This window comes from Drosophila arizonae, chromosome X (assembly GCF_054131065.1).
Source record: "Drosophila arizonae isolate 15081-1271.41 chromosome X, UAZ_ARI_1.0, whole genome shotgun sequence".
Taxonomy (NCBI): Eukaryota; Metazoa; Arthropoda; class Insecta; order Diptera; family Drosophilidae; genus Drosophila; species Drosophila arizonae.
In genome coordinates, this window is record NC_142927.1 from 14,617,265 (window position 1) to 14,638,762 (window position 21,498).

The window sequence follows — 21,498 nt, forward strand, 5'->3', positions numbered from 1 at the left end:
TCTATATCATCGTATATAATATTAAAAAAAAAAAGAGTGCGTATTCCAGTGTCTCTCAACTGTTTCCCCATTTTATCTTTTTTCTTTGAAAACTCTTTCACTGTCGCCTAACGATTGAAAACAAAATATTCTTTTTTTTTTATGTTTTGAGGAAATCCCTAAATTCTTCTTCTCGTTCCTTCTTTATAATAGACAAAAAACAAACGAAAAAACAAAATAAATATTGATTTGTACTCACGATGTTTGTACCGCTAAAAACGTTATGTAAATATGTAAATATATGTATATAAAAAAATATGCCCTTTTTAAAAGTATTTTCCCTTCATTTTTCTTTCATTTTTTTTTTTTTTTTCATTTTTTAAGTGTTTTTAAGTTTTTTTTTAGTTTTGTTTTTTTGTTTTGTTTTTTGTTTTCTTTAGAGTTTAAACTTTTAAAGGTTTTACGTTAAAAATTAAAAAAAAAAATAATAGTATACATACATACATATATATACATAAATGGATATGTATATATACATATACATACATACATATACTCGTATTCGTATATATATACATATGAATAAAATAAATAATAAATTGTAATCGCAAAGCATTTCTTTTGTTGTTGTTGTTGTTGTTGTTGTTGCTGTCAAATCAAATGTCAAAGTACTTTTGAAGTCCTGGGTGTGCTGCTGTGTGTGTGTGCGTGTGTGTAGGTTTATGTGTGTGTGTTTATCATAAAATGTACATCGAAAGCATTTTATAAAAAATAATAAAATTTTTCTTTAAATTCATAATTAATTTTTTTTTTTCGTTTTGTTTTTTAGCAGTAAATAGTTTAAATAGTTGTTAAATTTTAAAACGAGTTTATCACACCTTAAACGTTATCAGTACTTGGCACAACTTACAACACAAAAAGTACTTTTAGATAAATTAAATTTTAACTTTCGCTTGTTGTTGTTGTTGTTGGTTGTTGTCGTTTTGTTGTTGTTGTTGTTGTTGTCTCTCGTGTGAAAAGAAAATGGAAAATTCGCTTGGCTTGTGAAACGAACTGTCGGTCCGGCTGTCTGTCCATGTCTCTGTGTATGTGTGTGTGCATGTGTGTGTATGCATGTGCATGTGTATGTGTTTACGTATGTGTGTTAGGTAAATGCAATTGATAAACATGAAATTATTTAAAGAATATAATGAGCAAAATTATAGCAAATTTTAACAAAAACTTACAAATCCGTTATAAAATGAGCTGAAGGCATTTGAATCATGTTTTGAAATTTCAAAGACAACACCCGCCTCCTACCACCACCCATGTGCCTAAGCTAACCGTTTCTAATAACTGTTGTTGCGAACCGACTAGCGACATTCTGTGTTTTCTTCTTCTTCTCCTTCAAATTGTTTCAATGTCACATACCAGCGTTTGTTCTTATTGTTTTCTTTTCAACTTGCAAGCTAAAATTTAATTTTCTTCAACCCCAACTCTCCCTCTTTCTCTCTCTCTCTCTCTCTCTGTCTCTTCACTTTCTCTTTAATAACGATATAAAATAGCCTCTAAATACTAAAAAATAATTTCTTTGCTGCTCTCTAAACCTTGTATCCTCTCCCTCTCTCACTCTCTCTTTCTCTTTCTCGCTGTCGTTTTCAACGCGCACGCTTCTCCAACTCACATTTTGTGATTGTTCTCTGGTCAATCAATCAACTCTTGCTGCATCATTCACATCATGTATAATTATTATTAATTTTATTTCATTATTATTATTATTGTTGTTTATTATTATTTGTAATAGTGCTTGTTAAGCCCCTCCCAATTGGTATTCTTTTATATCTTAAACAGAGCATTTCACATAGTCAATAGTTAGTTAGTTAACTCAACCATTCTGCTCTCTCTCTCTCTCTCACTTTCTAGCTTTACCTACTCTCTCTCTCTTTTCTCTTGCTTCAGCATTTGGAATTCTATGCAAAATAAAAACAATGCAAGTTCAAAAACATTGCCATGTTCTATCCTAGTTTATATTTTTGGAATTTTTTAGAAAAATTCGTTTTACGCTTTTTTTTTTTTTTGTTTGTTTTTTTTTTCACATATATAGAGTTTCATATATGTTTACTAACATCATCATAGGTCATTCATTTGGGCTTGCTATATAGTAGTATATAAGTATATGCTCTTTGTATTGACAACTTTGGACATTTTTCCTATACGCTACACTCAAAACTCGAAGACGCCAACGAAAAAAAAATTTATATATATATGTATATATATTTATATATATATATATATATATACTCTCAATCATAACAAAACAAGTTTTTCATCAGTTTTACATATACTTTTATATATATATATATATACATACATATATAAATATTTATAAATATTACTGTTATGCCTAGAAAAAATTCCTTTGTATATACACACTTCATAATAAACCTGCCCACCTCCTATGCTCCAAATTTACTCAAGCTACACAAAACGTTCAGTTATATATGGAACTGTATAGCAGCTGCTTCTTCTTCTTCCTTCTTTCTTTCTTTCTATCTATATCTCTTCCTCCTTCTTAATAGGAAATAGCAAAACATTAACAATTTTCACTTGATTTATTCCATAATGGGTCTGGTGGTTCGTAGTTCGTGGTTCTTGGTTCTTGGTTCTGATTCTGGTTTCGGTTCTGAGTCTGAGTTTTGGTTCTATGTCTGGATCTGTCCGGCGTACTCTCAATTGGCATGCAACTCAGGGCGTCAACGCTGGCACATCTGAGCGAGCTATATGTCTATCTCTCTTTAGTGTGCAGTGTTGGTTAACGGCGGAAAGCATCTATCCTTTTCGCCCACGCTCAGGGCTCAGAGTTGCTCTTGTTGTTGCTGTTGTTATTACTGTTGTTTTCTGTTATATTCGTCGCTTTCTTTTTGTTTCTTTTAATGTTATATGTATGTATATCAGGTTATTTTCTTCTTTTCTTTTAGTTTCATTGCTTAAAAACTATCAAAATTATCTTCTCTTTATGATTATTTTATTTTCAATTATTTTTGTTTTTTGTTTTTCTCCTTTTCAGTTTCTTCTGCAATTGTTCAGCTCATACTTTATATATTTCGTTAGGTTGCTCTTTTCTTAAGCTTTTCCTGCTCTTTTAACATTTATTTGATTTGCTTTACATTTATAGTTTGTTTTGTATTTTTTTTTTTTTACTTAATTTTTTTTTTTTTTTTGTCATATAAGATAATGCACTTACATTGAGGTATTTGAATTACTTTTTCAATCTTCGTCAATAGATCTTTCCGTATGTTTTTCTTCCATTTTTTTCTTTCTTTCTTTCTTGTTGTGTTATATGTATAACAAACAAATAAAAATAAAAAAAGAAAAAAACTCTGTCCTAAATCTGCCTTAAAATGTTTTGAGTTTTCGAATTTGAATTTGAATCTTTGTCTGTTATGAAACGGTTTTTTCTTCTTTTTTTAGTTTTCTTCTGGCCGAAATGTTGATTTTGTTGTTGTTGTTCTATTCAGTTATAAATGCACGAATATAACAGTCGAAAATGCAAGTGTTATACAGGCAAAAGTAACGCAAAGCCCGAGCTGTTAACTGTCTATTGTATTGTAATCTATATATTTTACAGATCTATATATATATATATTTATATATAGTCTGCATATATATATAGGATATATATCTAACTTAATGCAGTAAGAAAACAAAAAGGGAATATAGTGATTAATCTATGTGAATATGTATGTATTTATGTAATTAAAGATGCTTGTTTATGTAATATGTATGTAATGTAATGTTTAACAAACAAAAAAATTGTAAAATATGTATATAAAAAAAAAGAAGATATATAAGTGGTTAATAATAATAAAAAATTTCACGTTATTATTCTCTATTTCTATGTCTATTTCAACAAAATTGGGCTATTGTCTTGGCTCCTGTTTGATTGTTTGTTGCTCCGATTCAGTTACTTCAGTTACGATTTTAGCAGCTATGGAAAATTAACTGTTTTACACTATATTTGTATGTATATGCATATACACCTATTTTATGTTTGCTGTGTAAATTAGAGGAAAGAAAACGTATGCGAAATAATAATGACAAGTTCGGTACATTGATGTACATTGATGTATGTACGAAACGCCAACATTTAAACTATGAATGAAATCTTAAAAAGAAAAAAAAAAGTGACATTTGGCCCGCATATCGGCCACAGCATGTTTGGGCCTGAAATGGGGCCGCATATTGTAATGTGTTGTTATATATAGGTATACATATGTTGTGATTTATATAACAGCTTGTTAGTTAACGTTTCTCGTTTCTCTCTTCTTTTTTTATAACTTTTCTTTTAATATAACACTTTTATGTAACACTTGTTGCTTGTTTTTTTCGTTATATAAAAATTAACATTTCAGCACCGTTATTTTTTGTTTTTGTTTTTGTTTCAAGGCAAACAGATTACAATGCTCTCCTCTCCTCTCCTCCTCCTTCTCCACCACTCTCTCGCTCTCTATCTTCGACTCCCTCTCCTCCTCTCTCGCTCAAACAATAGTAACAATTCAGTTTCATATATATACTCGTAATCTCAAATTCTCAATTCTCGAAAACTATTATACACAGCTGTACACTAACATTGCTTGCTTGGCATTTAGGTGAGAGACACAACTTAAATATAAACTATATATTCGTAGGACTATATATATATATATATGTGTGTGTGTATTGTAATATTCTTTTCGTTTTTGTTTTTTCTTTTCAGTTAAGTTATACTACAAAGTTGTCTGCGTCTCATCGCTGGCTCGACTTGGCGGGTATAACAGTTGCTTCGTAGCTGTTATACACAGAGAGTACAGATAAAATACATATGTATAAATGTGTGTGTGTGTGTTTGTGTGAGACTGGACTGTATGTGTGTGTATATATACACCTATGGAAAACTCTTATTTCGACCCTCGAATTGAACACTTGTGTGTTGTATAATTTATGGTATTTACGTTTCATTACATTCATTTTTAGTTGTTTTTTTTTTTTTTTTCATTTTTTTGTGTTTTGATTTATTTTTCGTTTTAGTTGGTTTCCCCTTTCTTTTAGGTTAGTTTTATGTGAGGTTTTTAAGTTTAGTTGTAGTTTTTTAATCTACTTATAGGTTGTTGTTGATTTTGTTTGTTTTATTAAAAGGTGGGCTAAAGTTGACACCTGCTTGAAATTTGGGATATTTTCTTTCTTTGTTTGTTTTTGTTTTCAATTAGCAAATACGAAATATAGTATTAGTATTTAATTATAAAATACAATTTTAAATTTTGTTTTGTTTTCCTTTCTCTGTTTCGCTGCTGCTGTCCTTCTATCTGATTTGTATACAATGAACTGTTACAAATTTTATGCAAAATCAAATGCAATATGCTTAATAAAATTAAAGAGAAAACAATTATAAAACACACACACAAACCAATTGATTGGTTTTAGTTTTTCTTTTTGTTTTTCACTTTCGTTTCTTTTTTTTTTTTTCTTGTTTGTTTGTGTTTGTTCACTTAATTTACGCTTACTAAAAAGGATTTAAAAAAAAAATAAAATAATTCATAAAAATGTTTAATTTTATGTGTTTTCTATATATATATATTCATATATATAAATATATTAAAAAAAAAAAAAAGAATTTACTGCCGTAGGGCATAGTTTTTGAATTTTCTTTTCGTTAATTCTTTCATTTTTTTCTTACTTTTGTTTAGTTGTGTTTCTTTTTGTTGTGTGTTACTCTCCTCCTCATTCTTTTCATGAGGCAAAATATTCATCTGCAGAGGGGGACTGGCTTAGTGGTAAAAAGCTGCTGAATAAAGATCGGGCATCTATCTCTCTTCAATTATGTATGAGTGGTAAGTGTGGTATGTGTGTGTGGTGTGCGTGTGTGTCTGGTTGTGTGTTTGTTGTTTAATAGAAATGATAAACAATTTCAAAAACTTGAGCAGTCACACCATGAGAAACAACAATTCAGTGCGTTGCCATTCAACATTTAGGCGCCTCATGCTGGGAACACCCTGTGTTTTATTTGATAAGCAAGCATTTGACAGTTGTACACATTGCCTTCTCGCTCTCCTTCCTAGCTGCTAGAGAGCGCTGCGCTGCTGCTCTTTGGCTGCTCATTCGCTGTTGCATTACTATCAATTCTCTTGCTCTTCTTGTTGAGCTGCAGAGGGACGAGAGTTGCTGTTGTTGTTGCTGTTGATCTTCATGTTGCTTCTGCTGATGTTGCAACAACTGCAAGTTGTTGCCTGATTGAAGTTCAAAGAAATCCAAATGTAGGTTTGTCTTCTTGCTATTGGCATTATGGTAAATTCTTGACGTTGTTGTTCCAGTTGAGTTTTGCCCGACTCTTCTGCACTGCCCTTGCCCCTGCCCCAGTCCCACACACGGCTGCTGCAGCTTCTTACTGCTGTGAACTCGCCAGCTGCTGCTGCTGTTGTTGCTGCTGCTGCTGCTGCTGTTGTTGTTGGGTGGCAGCCGATGCATTGTTGCCGGGCGGCGGCGACGGCTGCTGCTGCTGCAATTGATGTGAGGACGCTGTCGACGACGCCTGCTGCTGCTGATGATGCGCAGGTGGCGCCGACGACGCCGACGACGATTGATGATGTGATTGCGGCGGCAGCGGCTGCTGCTGCTGCGACGGCGACTGTTGCTGCTGCTGCTGCTGTTGTTGTTGCTGCTGCTGCGGCTGCTGCTGTTGAGTCCCACTTGGCGCAGCGCCGGCTAATGTCTGTTGTTGTTGCTGTTGCTGTTGTTGTTGTTGTTGTTGTTGCAATTGTTGTTCTTTGGCAGCCTTCTGTTTTTTGGTCACTGGTGGCGGATTTGTCGATAGCATCATGGCACGAATTCGTCGCTGTGCAGACTGCAAAATCCATTAAACAATTGTTAAATAACTCATGCACTATTACAATTACTATGACTCCACTCAATGTCTTACCTGAACGCTGTAGAATGGCCCAATGATGTGCACAGGTGTCTCTTCATCGCCGCCTGAGGGTGGCGCCAGCGCATGCTCTGGCAGCTTAATGACGCTACCCGTCACACGTTGCAACTCACGCACGTTCTGTCCGCCCTTGCCAATGATGCGTCCGACCTGAAGGATGAACGGAAATACAATGTATAAAATATATGGAATATACCAATTCACTGAAGCTACTACAGCATGGATCAATCTATGCTTCTACATGCGCTTCTATATCGGCTTACGCACCTGGGAGCTGGCGACAAGCAGCTCAACGGTTAGGCGCACATCGTCCGTGCCGCACATGAAACCCTCCTCGCGCATCTTCTCAAATATCATATACTGCGCCTTCCACTGACCCTCCGGTGTGCCAACAATCGTGACCTTGCGCTCCGTTTGTTGGTCCAGCGGCTTGTCGGCGTCGAGGGGCGCAATTTTGAGGGATGCGCTCGAGAAGCGCATTATGCTGCGTATGTGCGAGCCCTTGGTGCCAATGATGGCCCCAACTGCATTGTTTGGTATATAGAGAAACGTGGTCTCCTGCATATCGTTGGGGAAGGCCGGTGGCACCACGCTGGCCGGTGTCTTGGACATGGCAAAGCTTTGACACGAGGGGAACGGCATGCTTGTGTTGAAGACCATGCCGTTGCCCGGTGTCGACATCATTGCCATGGGATGGAGACCGGGGAACATGAGGCTCTGAGGCGCCATTGCCTGCAAATCGTTCTCATAGCTTTGGCGCAGTTTGGTGCTGATTTGGTTTTCTGCACGGGACATGTTCTCGATGAGGCCCTTCACCGTGATGATACGCTCCAGATTGAAGCTGTTGATGTCGTTGATGGAACTAACGGTTATCTTCGTATCCGTATCCTGCATAATGCGTTTAATCGTGTTGCCGCTCTTTCCAATGATGCGACCAATTAAATTATTATGGGCGAGTATCTTCAAGCAGATCTCACTGCAACATAAGGGAGAGGGAGAGGGAGGGAGAGATATAAGTCTAAGTATATATAGATCGTTCTATAATATATTGCTTCTCTTACCCCTTATTTGTGGACAATGCCTCTTGTTGCATAACTTCCAGTATGCGCTTGCACGCATTGGTACAGTTCTCCGGATTGCCATAAATCGTAATGGACTTTTCGAGGGAGCCAACATTCTCCTTGCGATGCACATCGACACGGGCCCGACTCTGTTGTGTGATGGTGCGTATGGTTGTGCCCTGTCTGCCAATGATGGCGCCCACCATCTCGCTCTGCACCAGAATGCGTAGCGGAAAGTCCGCCTGGCGGCCGGGTCCCGGCATTCCCGGATACGGATTGCGCTGATTGCGTATGCTTCGGCGTTGATTTTTGTCCAATTGCTCGGCGTGCAGTTTACTGCCCTCGAATTCGACGCCGTTCAGGCCACCAGCAGCTCTATGGGAGACGACGACGCGACAAAAACAAACAGCGAAAACAAAACAGAAACGGAAGAAAAATAAACAAGCATTAAAAACGGAACAAAAAATATGATACGAAAACAAAGAGAAGAGACGAGAAAAATTCGATCAGTGTGAGAAAAGTGATAGAAGGGGACAGTTTTGATGAATATACATATGTACGTATGTATGTATGCATAAGTGTTGTGTATATACACATATATATATAAATTGATATACATATATATATATAATCAGATAACGATTAGGATCAGATCGACAGGCAATGTATATATATATCACATATATATGATTGCTAAAATCACAAAACGCCCTAGACACACACGACAGCCCCCACTTCCGACCCCGCCCCCACAGTCACAGCCATGTCTCCTTGCCTCCCCCACCCCTCAACCCACGAAATGGTGGAAAAGTAAGATACTACTGAGATTTGAATGGGATTTGATCTACAATAACTATACACATATACATATGTATATACATACATATACATCACATATACATACATACGCATATTGAGAGGTTCGAATTTCGATGAGACTAATTGATAAATAACGGAAAAATCAGCGAGCTTTCGATAATTTCCCATTTATATACACACATACACATATATATATCTATATAGGCATACATATATATATATGTGTGTATATGTATGCACATATGTATGTATGCTCGACACTTAACACGAGATTTTGAACCAAGTGAAAACTCAAAAATCTTGTATTAAGTCAATTTTGATAATTTTTTTGTTTCGAATTTCTTATAGATGGTTTTTCGTTTAATTTATTTCTATATATATATATACTTTTTTTGTATTGTTGAATGTATATACCTTTGCGCCTGCTCAGGATTTTCGAATGTTATATGTACTGTTTGAGTATTTTGATCCTTACTAGAAATAGCCTCACACTGTTTGACGATGCCATAGGGCTTCAGTAGCGGTTCGATGTCTTCGAAACGTGTTTGCAGCGGTATGCCGCTTATTAAGATTTTTGATGTCGTAACACTGTGAAGAAAATAGCGTAAAAACACACACAAAAACAAAAAACAAAACGAAAAAAAGAAAGAAAACAAAAAGAGAAATAAGAAATAAGAAACAAATCAAAAGCAAACAAAGAAAAATTAGAACAGGAAAAAAAGGAAAACATTAACAAAAATAAAAGTTCAGTTAGGGTACAATTGTTTTTTTTTTTTTTTTTTTTTTTTTTTTTTTTTTTTTTTTTGTACAAAATTAAAAAATTTAAAATAAAAAAAAAGAGACAAAACAAAAATAGAAAGGAAAAGGAGAGAGCAGTTTGTCAGTAAAAGAGTCAGCAGCGTAACTAACATCTAAAGAGCGAGATAGCGAGCGTGAATATTATAAGAGAGACTGCAAGGATTCGATATGCTGGATTTAAATAGAGTATCGCAAATTTTATATTTATATTGATTTTGGATTTAATTCATTGCATTATACCCTGAACCCATTTTCAATGGTAAATCTGGGTATAATATATATATTTTTTTAATTTAAATTTATTTTGATTTGGATTTGAAATTATTCGTATTTTCATTTTTCTTTGCAATATTAGGGGCTGTGTGCTGTCGGTGTGACGATGATGAATGATAATGCAACAATATTCGAATGACAAAATGTGTGATAGAGAGAGGGGGAGAGTAAAGGAGAGGGTCGGAGAAAGGGAGGAGAGAGCGAGTAGAAGAGAAAGCAAAACAAACATGTATATATATATATATTGGGCCTTCGACGGTTTTAAAGCTCTAACTAAACTAATTGTGGGCGTGGCAAATGACATGTATATAAATAAATGAATTTTACATTTTTACATACATTTTACATTTACATTCACAAAGAGAGCATTACAAAACATAGATAGCAAATATATGCAGCTTAACATATGCGCGCAAGAGAAAGAGAGACAGAGAGAGAGAGAGAGAGAGAGATGGAGACTGATAACATCCTGTTGCCATAACGGCATCGCAACTGCAGCCAGGCTGACAGACAACTCGAGCAAAATACTAACTAACAGCAAAAACTCGATTCTCATTTTGCAAAATCAACAACAACAGCAATACAAGATCAGCAACACTGCAAAAATCTCGATCGGCTGCTGCTGCCATCAGCGCCGCCGCCGTCGACTGGAATGTTGCACATTTAATATCGTGTTTATTTTTCTTGGAAGTAATTTCACTCCAGTCGCAGCCAGCGTCGCCACAAAACCCAAAAAAAGAAGTAAAATTATAAAGAATTGAGATCGACGTCTTAATACCCTTCTGCACATATCAAAGATATTATGAAAATAATATTTATATTTATATTTATATTATATTATATTTATATTTATATTTATATTTATATTTATATTTATATTATATTATATTTAGATGTATATGTATATTTATATTAGATTTATATTTATATTTATATTTATATTTATATTTATATTTATATTTATATTTATATTTATATTTATATTTATATTTATATTTATATTTATATTATATTTATATTTATATTTATATTTATATTTAATAATCTCTCGTATTAGAATTTCTTATTCAATTAAAAAAGCTTTCCGCAATTCCAGCGAATTCACAGCGTGTGGCAACTCTATTTATGAATGAAAGCGCGCGCCGCTACTGATCGATAAGAGAGTGCGAGAGAGAATGAGCGTATAAGCACAGGGCGAATTCACCACAAGGCGAATTGGCAATGCAAAAGGCCATAGATGCATGCAGCTATGTATGTGTGGCTGTGTTTGTGTGTGCCGTCGAATTGAGTTTGTCAATCTTCAAAGCCGACAAGAGCAACAACAACGCCAGTTTCACATACCGGCCGTTTTCTTCTCCAGCAGCAGCACAAGGCGCATTCCATTGCCACATATGTATGTCTCTTATCCGTCTCTGCGTCTCTGCACGACTCTCTCTTAGCTTGTATTCATTCCTGCTCTTTCTATTGCTGTTTTTTTTTTTTTTTTTTTTTTTTTTTTTGAATATGTATATGCAGAAGTATATCTCTGTGTGTGCTGAAGCTTATTTTTTTTCTACTTTTTCACTGCTTGTTTTTCCAGGAATTGAAGTCGAAACGACAGCGAATAATTTGCTGCCGCCGCCGCTTTTTATTTCCTTTTCGACTCTTGCTCGGAGTTGAGAGTTTTGCGCTTTTGGCTTGTCTTGCATTTTTTATGCCGCTTCCTCTCAAACTGTTCAACTGTTGCGCACAGTTTGAGCAGAACTGCGCATGCGTCACATGTCACAGACATGCGCGGGTTATTTTAGTATTTAAGTTCGAAGAGAAGAGGTAAGCCCACATTACGCCCACCACGCCCATATGGCTGGCACAGCCTCAAAAATATGTAAATGTCAGCACTGCTGCAGTTCGTTGACGTCGCCTCGTGCTTAAGCAACAATAGAGGACTTTGCACCTACTCCCTCTTTTGCTCTCCTCTCCCTCTCCCTCTCCCACTCTCACCATAATGTCTGTCACTAAAGAGAGGGCAAATTGCTAATGTAGTTATACGCTCTCTGCCGAATGGGCTGAGCGGCATATTAGTTTTGTAGCACGTTTGTGTGGCTGTTAAGTAAATATAAAAACCACATGTGAAACATTCTTATACCAATCATAAAGTTAGCAGTAAATGCCGACTACTGCTAACATGAACATTTATTTGTATGCATTTCAATTGATAAAGATAGAGTATTGTACAGTCGGTGCAATGCGAGAGTAATCTCTTTTTATAATTGTATTTGACATGTGACTGACTGACGCTCGTGCTGGCGCCTCTACTAAGCAATGACCTCTGCTGCTTCGCACTCGCTCACAAAAGCTCACACACACGCGCAAAATACTACTCACACACACACACCTGAACGCAGACGCGCGCTTGTACTTTTGTTATCAATGCACGCGGCCCTCTGCCTTTGCGCCTCGCAATCAATATGCTACACGTCCGCATGTACACACACACTTAAGCATTCTTACACATACACACATACACGCACGCGTACGGTACGCTGGCTGCGCAGCTGACGTCAACGCTCACACTTCGACTGCATTCTGTGTTGTTTATTTTGGCATTAAATGCACACATGTATGTATGTGTGTGTGTGCATGTGCATGGGTGTGAATGCGTCTTATTATATTTAGCATACATATATAGGTGTTGCTCACACACACGCACTCTTATACACACATGTGTTGCATCATTCAGTTTTGAGTTACTTTGAACAAGGTGCGTACATGCTCTCTCTCTATATATATAAATATATACATACATACAGACATGTATGCATCTGTGAGTTCATGTGTGTGAGTGAGCACGTTTCGTTGTTTGTTTTTGCTGTTTTTATTAATTTTATGAATGAAAATGTCTGAAATCTGTTGCATCGCCGCCTTCTACAGCTGCGCTTGCTGTACTGTGCTGTGCTTTGCTTTGCTGTTTGTGTTTTTCTTTGCGCATTTGCATTCGCCTGCATATTTATTTACATCAAAACACACATACATCCATAGGCATATCAAGACCTATTTACATTTATACAAGCATAGATCGCTGCACTGCATGACGCATACTTGCGTGCACATATTGCCATATATATCATACATATCTATGTATATATTTATGTGTCTGGTGCTTTGCCTTTAGCCAGTACCAGTGCACTCCTCCACCAGTTGCTTTCGCGTCACTCTTGCAGCGTCAGCTACCGTTAGTTTTTACTGTTGCTAATGCACACTACAAAGAGCTGCAGCAGCTTCATTCTCTTTCGCTGTTTTCGATTTTATTCTATTTTCTTTTTTTCTTTTTTGCGTTACTTATCTATTGCCCCCCTCCCACTGCAGCTGTGGCTAGCTGACGCTAGTCTTTGTCAACATATGGCTATACACACACATATGTATACAAGTGCATATGTATTTGTAACTATATTACAGTATATACTCGAAACTTGTTTCAGGCTGTCGTTGCATTTTTGTTATTGTTGCCGTTTTGACCCAAATTGCCCGGCAAAAGCCGCACACAACAAATATATATGTATGTATGCTTGTATATGTATATCCCTTGCATTTGCTTAGCCCTTGTTGCAATTGCTTTTCCCACTGTGCTTCTCTGCTATTAACGTATTTTTTTTCTAGTGCTTTGACAGTTCTTAAGTTAAATAGAAATGGGTCATTTACCAATTGCAGCACTCATTAGTGGGGCATGCGGCAAGCCATAGCAGTAATGTCACAAATTATAGTGAGAAAAGAACAGCGCCCAACAATACTCTTTATATCATTATCTTTATATCATTACAAACAATTTAATTAGATATACATATGTATCATCCATATGATAAAATAGTTATAACCTAAACAACTTTAGTTTCATTAACTACATAAGCAATTCGAAAATGTAGAAAAATATTTACATATTCATAAATATATACGAATCTCACTAGGCAATTCGTATGTACTCAATGTAAGGGTATACGAGGGAGTTTAATTGCTTCATTTATTTTAATCTGGTATATTTACTTAATGAGCAATGTGACACAAATACAAACACAAATATGTTGTGAATGAGTGCAGAGTTACGAGTGAAAAAAAAAGAGTTAAATCAAATCAAATCAAATTTGTTCCCCCCTGCAATTTGATTTTCAATAAGTTGGCAACACCTAATATGACTGATCTACTGTTGGTAGCAAAACTTAGCTATTTGCCAACACTGAAAACACACATTTCCGCTCAATAATGAGCATTGAGCGAGTGAGATAGACAAAGACAGAAGAAGAGAGAGACACTATTCAAAAACACTCACCGATCATAAACACGTAATAATTTTGTATTTTGTTGTTGATGATTATAATAATGATTACTGTTGATATTGATTCTGTTGTTATAGCTGCTGCCGGTGTGGTTGTTGTTGGGGTAATTACCGCCGCCGCCGCCGCTGTTGTTGCTGTGCATTTTCAGTTTTTTTCTTGTTTCAGTTTCAGTATCGGTTTCTGGTTCTGCTTTTGCTGCAATTTCGTGTTTGTAATTTTCTGCTTGTTTGTGCGTATGGAAATCTATGTATGTATGTGTGTATATTACTTCTACACATACATATACACACACAGCTTTTGCTCTCACTTTTTTTATTTGTCGTTCTTTTTCTCTGTTTGTTTTGCCTTTTCTTTACTTCATAGAAAAATCAACTCAACTAACTAAAAGAGATGCATTACAAAGCTGGGAGAAAAGGCAACGCAAATGCACACACACGCGCACGCATATATACGCATATACAGGTATAAGAGACCGAAGAGAACGCGAGCGCGTTAAGTGGAATTACAAATACAATTGAAAACGTCGCGATCATGACGCCAACGCTAGTCGCACAGCCACTGAGGAGCTCGTACACTTCGTGCGTTAAACACGACACACACACATATATACATAATCTCTCGCATGCCTACGCGGCTACAAATGAATGTGTTGTGTGTGTGTGAACAAGAGAGAACGCTTCGGTAGCTTCAATCTCGCTCACTACGAACACTTCGGTAGCCTCAGTTTCGCTCACTTCGTTAATCACACGCAGAATTTGTGCTACTGATATGATTATGATTTTATTTTGTGTCGGTTTTCGTTCTCGTTGTTGTTATAGTTGTTCATCTTTTAGCACTGCTGCTGCTTCTTGCCAGCTTGCTTCACTTTTTTTGTAGTCACGCGTATGGGCTTTGATTCGTTGTCTTGTGCTTTCAATTTGTGGACACATCAACAGGAGGGAAGGAGGGGCAATAGAAATGGACTGCACAGCAACATGAGTCCAATGTAAACGCTGACTCACAAAAAGTTAAGAGAAGGCGAAACAAAATCAAATATATCGCAATATTGAGCGAATGGCGCATGCTCACAATTTGCATGTGCACGTGCTAAATTATCGATATTGTATGCCTATCGATAAATGTGAATATTTAAATTATGATTGCAGCGATATTTAAACTTCTTTCAATTGGTAGACGCACTGATTTACACACATTCACACAAAAGTATGCATATGTGAGGCATGTCTAACTAATTAGCGGGTAGTATGTAGAGCAATGAATACTGTTGCCGCTCGCCCTTCTTCAAACAACTTGGAGCATGGACGCACGAGCGAAGAATGCCATTGTGCAGTGCTATAAATTCGGGTCAGCCGAATGCGGCCGAAGTATAAGAGAGCTGAATTGCACTGCAAAAATAAAAACAAAACTGCAGGCAGATCAACAATGTTCATGCTCAATTTGCCTCTACTCTCATAAAACTGAGAGAGCCAGAGCAGAGCACAGACTCCGATTAATGACTACACAAGTCAGAGTCGAACAAAGTAGGTCAGTTTACTTGACTGTCGTTGTTGGCGGTGTTTCTTTTGGGCTGGGTGCAACTAGTCAAAGAATACTTTCTGTATATCACTTTAATTGATTTAATATCATTCACTGCTTGATATAAGCGCGTTCATCAATAATAGCCGACGTCTAGCGATGCAATACTAAACTAAGAAGCGAATTGCAAAATGAGACGTTCGAATAGAGCAAAAAAAAAACCGTTAGACACACAACGCCGGCATGTCGTATACGTCATAACGGTAAAACATGTGTAGCCATTTTTGCCTGAGTCCGAGTCCGTCCCTTTTTCAACCGGGCATATTCATACTCTCACACATATACACACAAACATGCGTGACGATTTGCATGGGTGAGGGCAAAAAGGGAAAAAGAATTTGAAGTCAATTTGCAAAAAAAAAATAATAATAATAGAAACTACACAAACAACGAGTAAAAACGGCCAGTTCGTTAGTTTTTTCGTTTTTCTTTTCTTCTATTTTCTACTCTCTTTAAAGATCTAACTATCATCACTCACTTTTCACAACTTATTTCTACTTGTTGTTGCTGCTCTTCTATTATAAATATCACTAAAAGCTTTAAGCTAATTTCGAAGAACACAACGCAGCACAATTTTTGTATTTTTTTTTTTTTTTTTGCGCCCACGACGACCAGCGACCAATGACTATTACAAAAAAAAAAAAAAAAGTAAAAACAACACGCAGACACTGGCACTAATAGCGGGCGTAAAATATTTTATAATTTTTGCTTCGCGTTGCCGAGCTGTTATATATTTCTTCTTTTTTTTATATTTTATTTTATATATGTATATGTGTATATATATATTTGTTGTTGCTTGCCAACTACGTCGCGTATTTCCGAATAAGACGACCGCAAAATGCAAAGAGCATTTAACTACTGAAAACGAAACAGGCCCAGCAAAGAGCAAGGCGCACAACGGCGGCGAATTGATGGGACAGTAAAGCAAAATCGCAAGTGGCCGGGCGTTGGAGCACCGTTAAGAGAGACAGAGTGATTGAGTGAGTGAGTGAGTAAGTATGAGAGAGTGAGAGAGGAAAGCAGCCCGTCGGTTACGCGGCTGCAAAGCGACAATAAACGCCAAAGTGGTCGCCGCTATTGCTCTTCTTGCGCTGCGTTGCTGTTGTTATTCTTGCTTGGGATTTGCTGTTGTGTTGGCGAAGTGAAATGAAGGCGAGGTACCGCGAGGCAACAACTACATGATTAGCGCGCAACACTTGCAAAAAAAAAAAAAAAAGGGAAAACGACGAAAAGTAACAGCAGAGCAGCATTGAACACAAAAGTGGGAAAAATGCGAATACATACATACATATGTACATATGTACATATGTATGGGGTGCAGCCAGATATGGGCAACAGTTTATAGCGTTCACGTTCCATTTAACTTATGTTGTTATATAGAACATACATACATACATACATGTATATACAAAGTCAGACTTTAAATTCTATATTAATCAAAGTACTAAATTGGAGAAAAATAAATAAACAAATTAAATTAAGATCTATTATCCCTTTGCATGATCAATTATGATTGGGCACTTAGTGCCAATATTGACAGATTGAAGACAACCCTGTTGCGCGACAAAAGCTTAACACACAGAACGCAGCAGCAGAAGTCTTTTGAAGCTCAATAGCCGGCGTCGGCGCTGGCGCGATGGTCTCACTCTTGTGCTCTCTTTCAATTGTTGCGCTTTTCTCACAAATACATAAACACATATTCATTTGATTTGATTGTGTGCATGCAAGTGCCATTTCGTTCTCTCTCTCTCTTTCCTCATATTGAGTTTTGATTACGTATTTTTCTGGTTTTTCTCTGCACTGAAATGCAACAATTCAGTCCACGATTACGTCACGCATTCGCATTCGAAATGCATGCGTACCAATATGCGGACAATAGTGTGCGTATGTAAGCGACTGTGCGTATGTGTGTTTGCGCTCTGCTTTGTTTTGTGGCAGCGTGCACGCCTGCCTCATTTATTTGTTATTTCCGGTCAATTGTTGTTGTAGCTGCTGATGTTATGTTATGTACATTTTTGTTAACAGTGACGTCGCCGGTGTTGTTGGCGCCATTACTGACAACAGAGTTATGTACGAACATACGAATGTACACACGTACATACATATGTATGTATGCATGATATGTATGTTTGACACATCCTCGTGAACATATACACATGCGCATATGTATACATGTCTGCATATACTTAGTTATGTTGACCGCAAAAGCGGGCAAAACTTCACAACTAAGTAAATAAAAGAAAAACGGTAAAAACAGTTGTAAGCAGTTGGGCAGGCAACAACCGCTTAAGGTTAATAAAAAATTTCGACTTTATTTTGGTAGTTCAATGGCCTCAATAAACAGCAGCGGCAGCAAGAGTAGCGAACACGCTTACAGCCAACCAGCCGGCTGGCCGACCGCTGTTTAGCTTTTGATCGTATATTGCTGATAACGTGCAGCGCAGCAACAGCAGCTAACAGCACGCTGCGACGTCACCTAAACAGGCAAGGAACAGAGCAGAGCAGAGCAGCGCCACGGCGAGCTGAGCAGAGCAGTGTGGAACAAAGTGAAACACGCGTGCTCTCAAAAGCTTCCCCGCCTAACATTTTAATAGATCAGTGCACATGTCTGCGTGTGCGTGTGTGTATTTCTCACTGTTATTGCCTTTGGCATTTAATGCAACGCTCTTGGCGCTCTTGCGCTCTCACTAACATTCACTGAGCGACTGTGCGTGTGTGTAAGTGAGAAGAGAGAGGCACATACATATTCTCATGTCCGCTTTGCTGAGCTTTTAACAGTGTGCTAAAAGCTATTCAAATGGCAGCTGTCACCAAGATAAAAGTGGCATGAACTCTTAGGCCAAAACGTAGAGTACCGGCAGAGGGAGGAGGAGGAGCAGCAGGAAATATGGCAAATTGGTGAAGTGTGGCCCCAAGTGGCAATAATTCGGCAGGATACCAACCCTTTGCGGCGGCAGTGAAAGGCTTTCTTCCCTTATCAATTCCCTCGCAAGGACAATAACAATGGCCAGGCAACTGGCTCTACCTGCTCCTGTTTCTGTCCTGCTGCAGTGCGTGTCGAATGCAAGGATCTGCGAAAAAGGGTTGCTGATCAACGCCGCGAATGCAGCTGCCACTGCCGCTGCCAAGTGTGGAAAGTGAACGCCACTCAACCGGTGAAATAACGGTAGAAGAAAGTCAAAAGCCGAATTGTTCTCGAAAATGCAACAAATATATATGTATATATATATACATATAAAAATAAAAAACCTTTGGAGGAATATTCGCGAGTTACAAGACTTTCGGGAGTTCTCTCTGCACGTGTCGCGCGACAGTTGGTCAACGAGCGCACCAAATACTACGAAGCTATAGGAGTGAGAGAGGGAACGATATTTGTATGTACATATGTTTATATAATGAACATCTACATATGGGTGTACATATACATATGTACATAAGTATGTATGTGTGTGAATACAGTTTGTAATCTTTAGCCTGATGAACATTTAAAAATGTAAAAATGATAAGGATTTTAATCAAACGCTTACTACATACATATGTACATATATACACACGCATCCATATTGGTAAGCTGATTCTGCAACATCATAATGATGCTTGAATAAAAGTAGCCGACGTCGACGTCGACGTTGACGACGCCTTCGCCGTCGCCGCAGTGACAAGGTACAGAAACTCTTTCGCTTCCTTTTTGGTCTGCTCAGCTTCAGCTTGCGGTAGCCGCAACGGCAGCAGCAGCAGCAGCAGCATTCTTGAAAAACTAAGCCAGCAGTAACACGAATCTTGTCGTGTATGTGTGTGTGTTGTGTGTCGCTGAATTCTTGGAAATTTCTAATGAACACAAACACAAAAAGGAGCACACAAAAATGTAGTAGGGAACAAAAAAAAAAAAAAAAAACAGAAGAATTAAAATGGAAAAAAACTACAGAGAAAAAACGAAACCGAAATAATGTGGATCAAACGCACGCTAAATGAGTACAAACAAGCGGAACGTGAGAAGAGCCATGAGAATCAAGTAAGGCACATATTCAGACACACACACACACACACACACACACACAAACATAGCTTGTGTATATGTATAAGGGCATGTGCGCCGACGCATAAGACGCCATGATATGCATAGAAGAGATTTCGCATTAGTAGAGCAAAATTCAGGAAACAAATGCACGAATTAACGGAAAATGAAAATAGACCAAGAGAGCGAAGGCACAGGCAGAGAGAGAGAGAGCGTAAAAACGAAATCAGCGCCAGCAGCCTAGATGGCAATTTATGTTAGAGCCTTGAAGAATACATACACACACGCCTACATACGTACATGTGTAGTGTGTGTACCTATTTATAACAGGCCGCATTGAACTTGCCGCGCATTGTTGGCTATCTGGCCATTTTCCCGCCAAATTTAACCAAGTGTGAATAATCATTAAATCTAGCTTAGTTAGCGAAAGGAACCTAATTGTCATTGCAATTTTAATTAATTGTCATTGAAGTGATAGCTTAGCTTAAATGTTTATTGAAAAAAATATTTGCATTCTTCTTTTGCTGCTTTCTGAAGGCGCCTAAGCAGGACGCATTAGGGCAGGGCCAGGGTCATTATTAAATCTAAGCTTTGCTTTTGCATTTGCTTTACCTGACACACACTCACACATGAACACACACACATACAGAGTCTACCTGAAATTTGTTTCTGGCCTGCTTCAATATTTGCATCCTGTTTCGAGCAAAAACTCGACGTCCTTCTACTCTTCCGCTGAGCAACAAGCGCACACACACATGCGACAGCATATGGGACATACTCTTTGACCCCCGCCGCCCTCGCCATTGCCCCTTGACCCACACTGCTTTGGCTCCTGTACTTGATTTCTCATTCAAAGGCGCATTTGATGGGGATTTGTATTTTGCTTTTTTACTTTTTGTTTTCTTCTATAAATTTTGATCAATGCGAAACGAGTTTGCTTTGAATAGACCGAGAGAGTGAGGGAGGCAGCGGGAGGGGATATGGGGGTGCTGCTGGAATGAAAAAAATAGTAGCAGCAGCAGCAGCTGCTGCTGCCACACAAGGCGTATGCGTAATGGCCAAGGGATTCGAGTGTCAAAGACAAGGAGATGATTAAATCGAATCGAATGACAATCAAATCGGAGGTAATAAAGAAGCTGGCAGCAAGCGATCGCTGCGCTAGATTAGACTGCAAAAGCAGTCCAAGGCACAAAAGATACAAAGAGGCATAGATACAATGCACACACACACATACATATACACGCATATGTATGACAGCCAAAAAGGCAGCAGCTAAATGGGGTGAATGGCTGTGATTAGAAGTTTCGAGCCCACAGAACACAGCGCGATGCAAAGGATGCGCACGCTGCCTGCCTCCTGCCTCCTCCTCGTTCCGCCACCCTCTTGACCACTCCCCGCTCGCTCGCTCACTCACTACAAATTGGCAAACGGCTCTCAGTTCTCCGTTCTCAGTTACTCACATATCTGCATCTCCATCGGCAATCTTCAAGTGAACAAACATTAGACGCAGAACGAGGGCAGCAGCCAAATCCTTGCGTATAATTAAAAAAAAAAAAAGAAAAAAAAACAGAAAAAAGATTCCTTCAGGGTGAGGGGGAAGGCGAAAGAAATTCTTGGGTTGGGCTGTGAGAAACTTATTTCGCAAATGCGAACAGACCAATGGAAATGAGGGAAAATGTCAGAGCCAAGAGCCAAGAGCTAGCAGCCAGGAGCCAGGAGCAATGATAATGGCAA

General features: G+C 37.9%; 1 protein-coding gene across 11 annotated transcripts in view; it reads right to left on the minus strand.

Annotated features, from left to right (window-relative positions):
- Nucleotides 1-606: 606 nt before the first annotated feature.
- Nucleotides 607-21,498, minus strand: part of Imp (IGF-II mRNA-binding protein) — a 37,303-nt gene continuing 16,411 nt past the window's right edge. Inside the window, exons 1-8 of one of the 11 annotated variants that reach the window (XM_089475535.1) lie at nucleotides 16,228-16,623; nucleotides 14,482-14,555; nucleotides 14,168-14,369; nucleotides 9,211-9,384; nucleotides 7,978-8,352; nucleotides 7,184-7,892; nucleotides 6,911-7,066; nucleotides 607-6,835 (exon numbers count right to left, since the gene is read on the minus strand). In XM_089475535.1, the coding sequence (XP_089331661.1) occupies nucleotides 6,377-6,835; nucleotides 6,911-7,066; nucleotides 7,184-7,892; nucleotides 7,978-8,352; nucleotides 9,211-9,384; nucleotides 14,168-14,316 (2,022 nt within the window). In that variant the 5' untranslated portion in view covers nucleotides 14,317-14,369; nucleotides 14,482-14,555; nucleotides 16,228-16,623 and the 3' untranslated portion in view covers nucleotides 607-6,376. Of the gene's footprint in view, nucleotides 6,836-6,910; nucleotides 7,067-7,183; nucleotides 7,893-7,977; nucleotides 8,353-9,210; nucleotides 9,385-14,167; nucleotides 14,556-16,227; nucleotides 16,638-21,498 lie in introns of those variants that run through there. The other 10 variants (XM_089475532.1, XM_089475537.1, XM_089475536.1 and 7 more) reach the window with 10 other exon arrangements.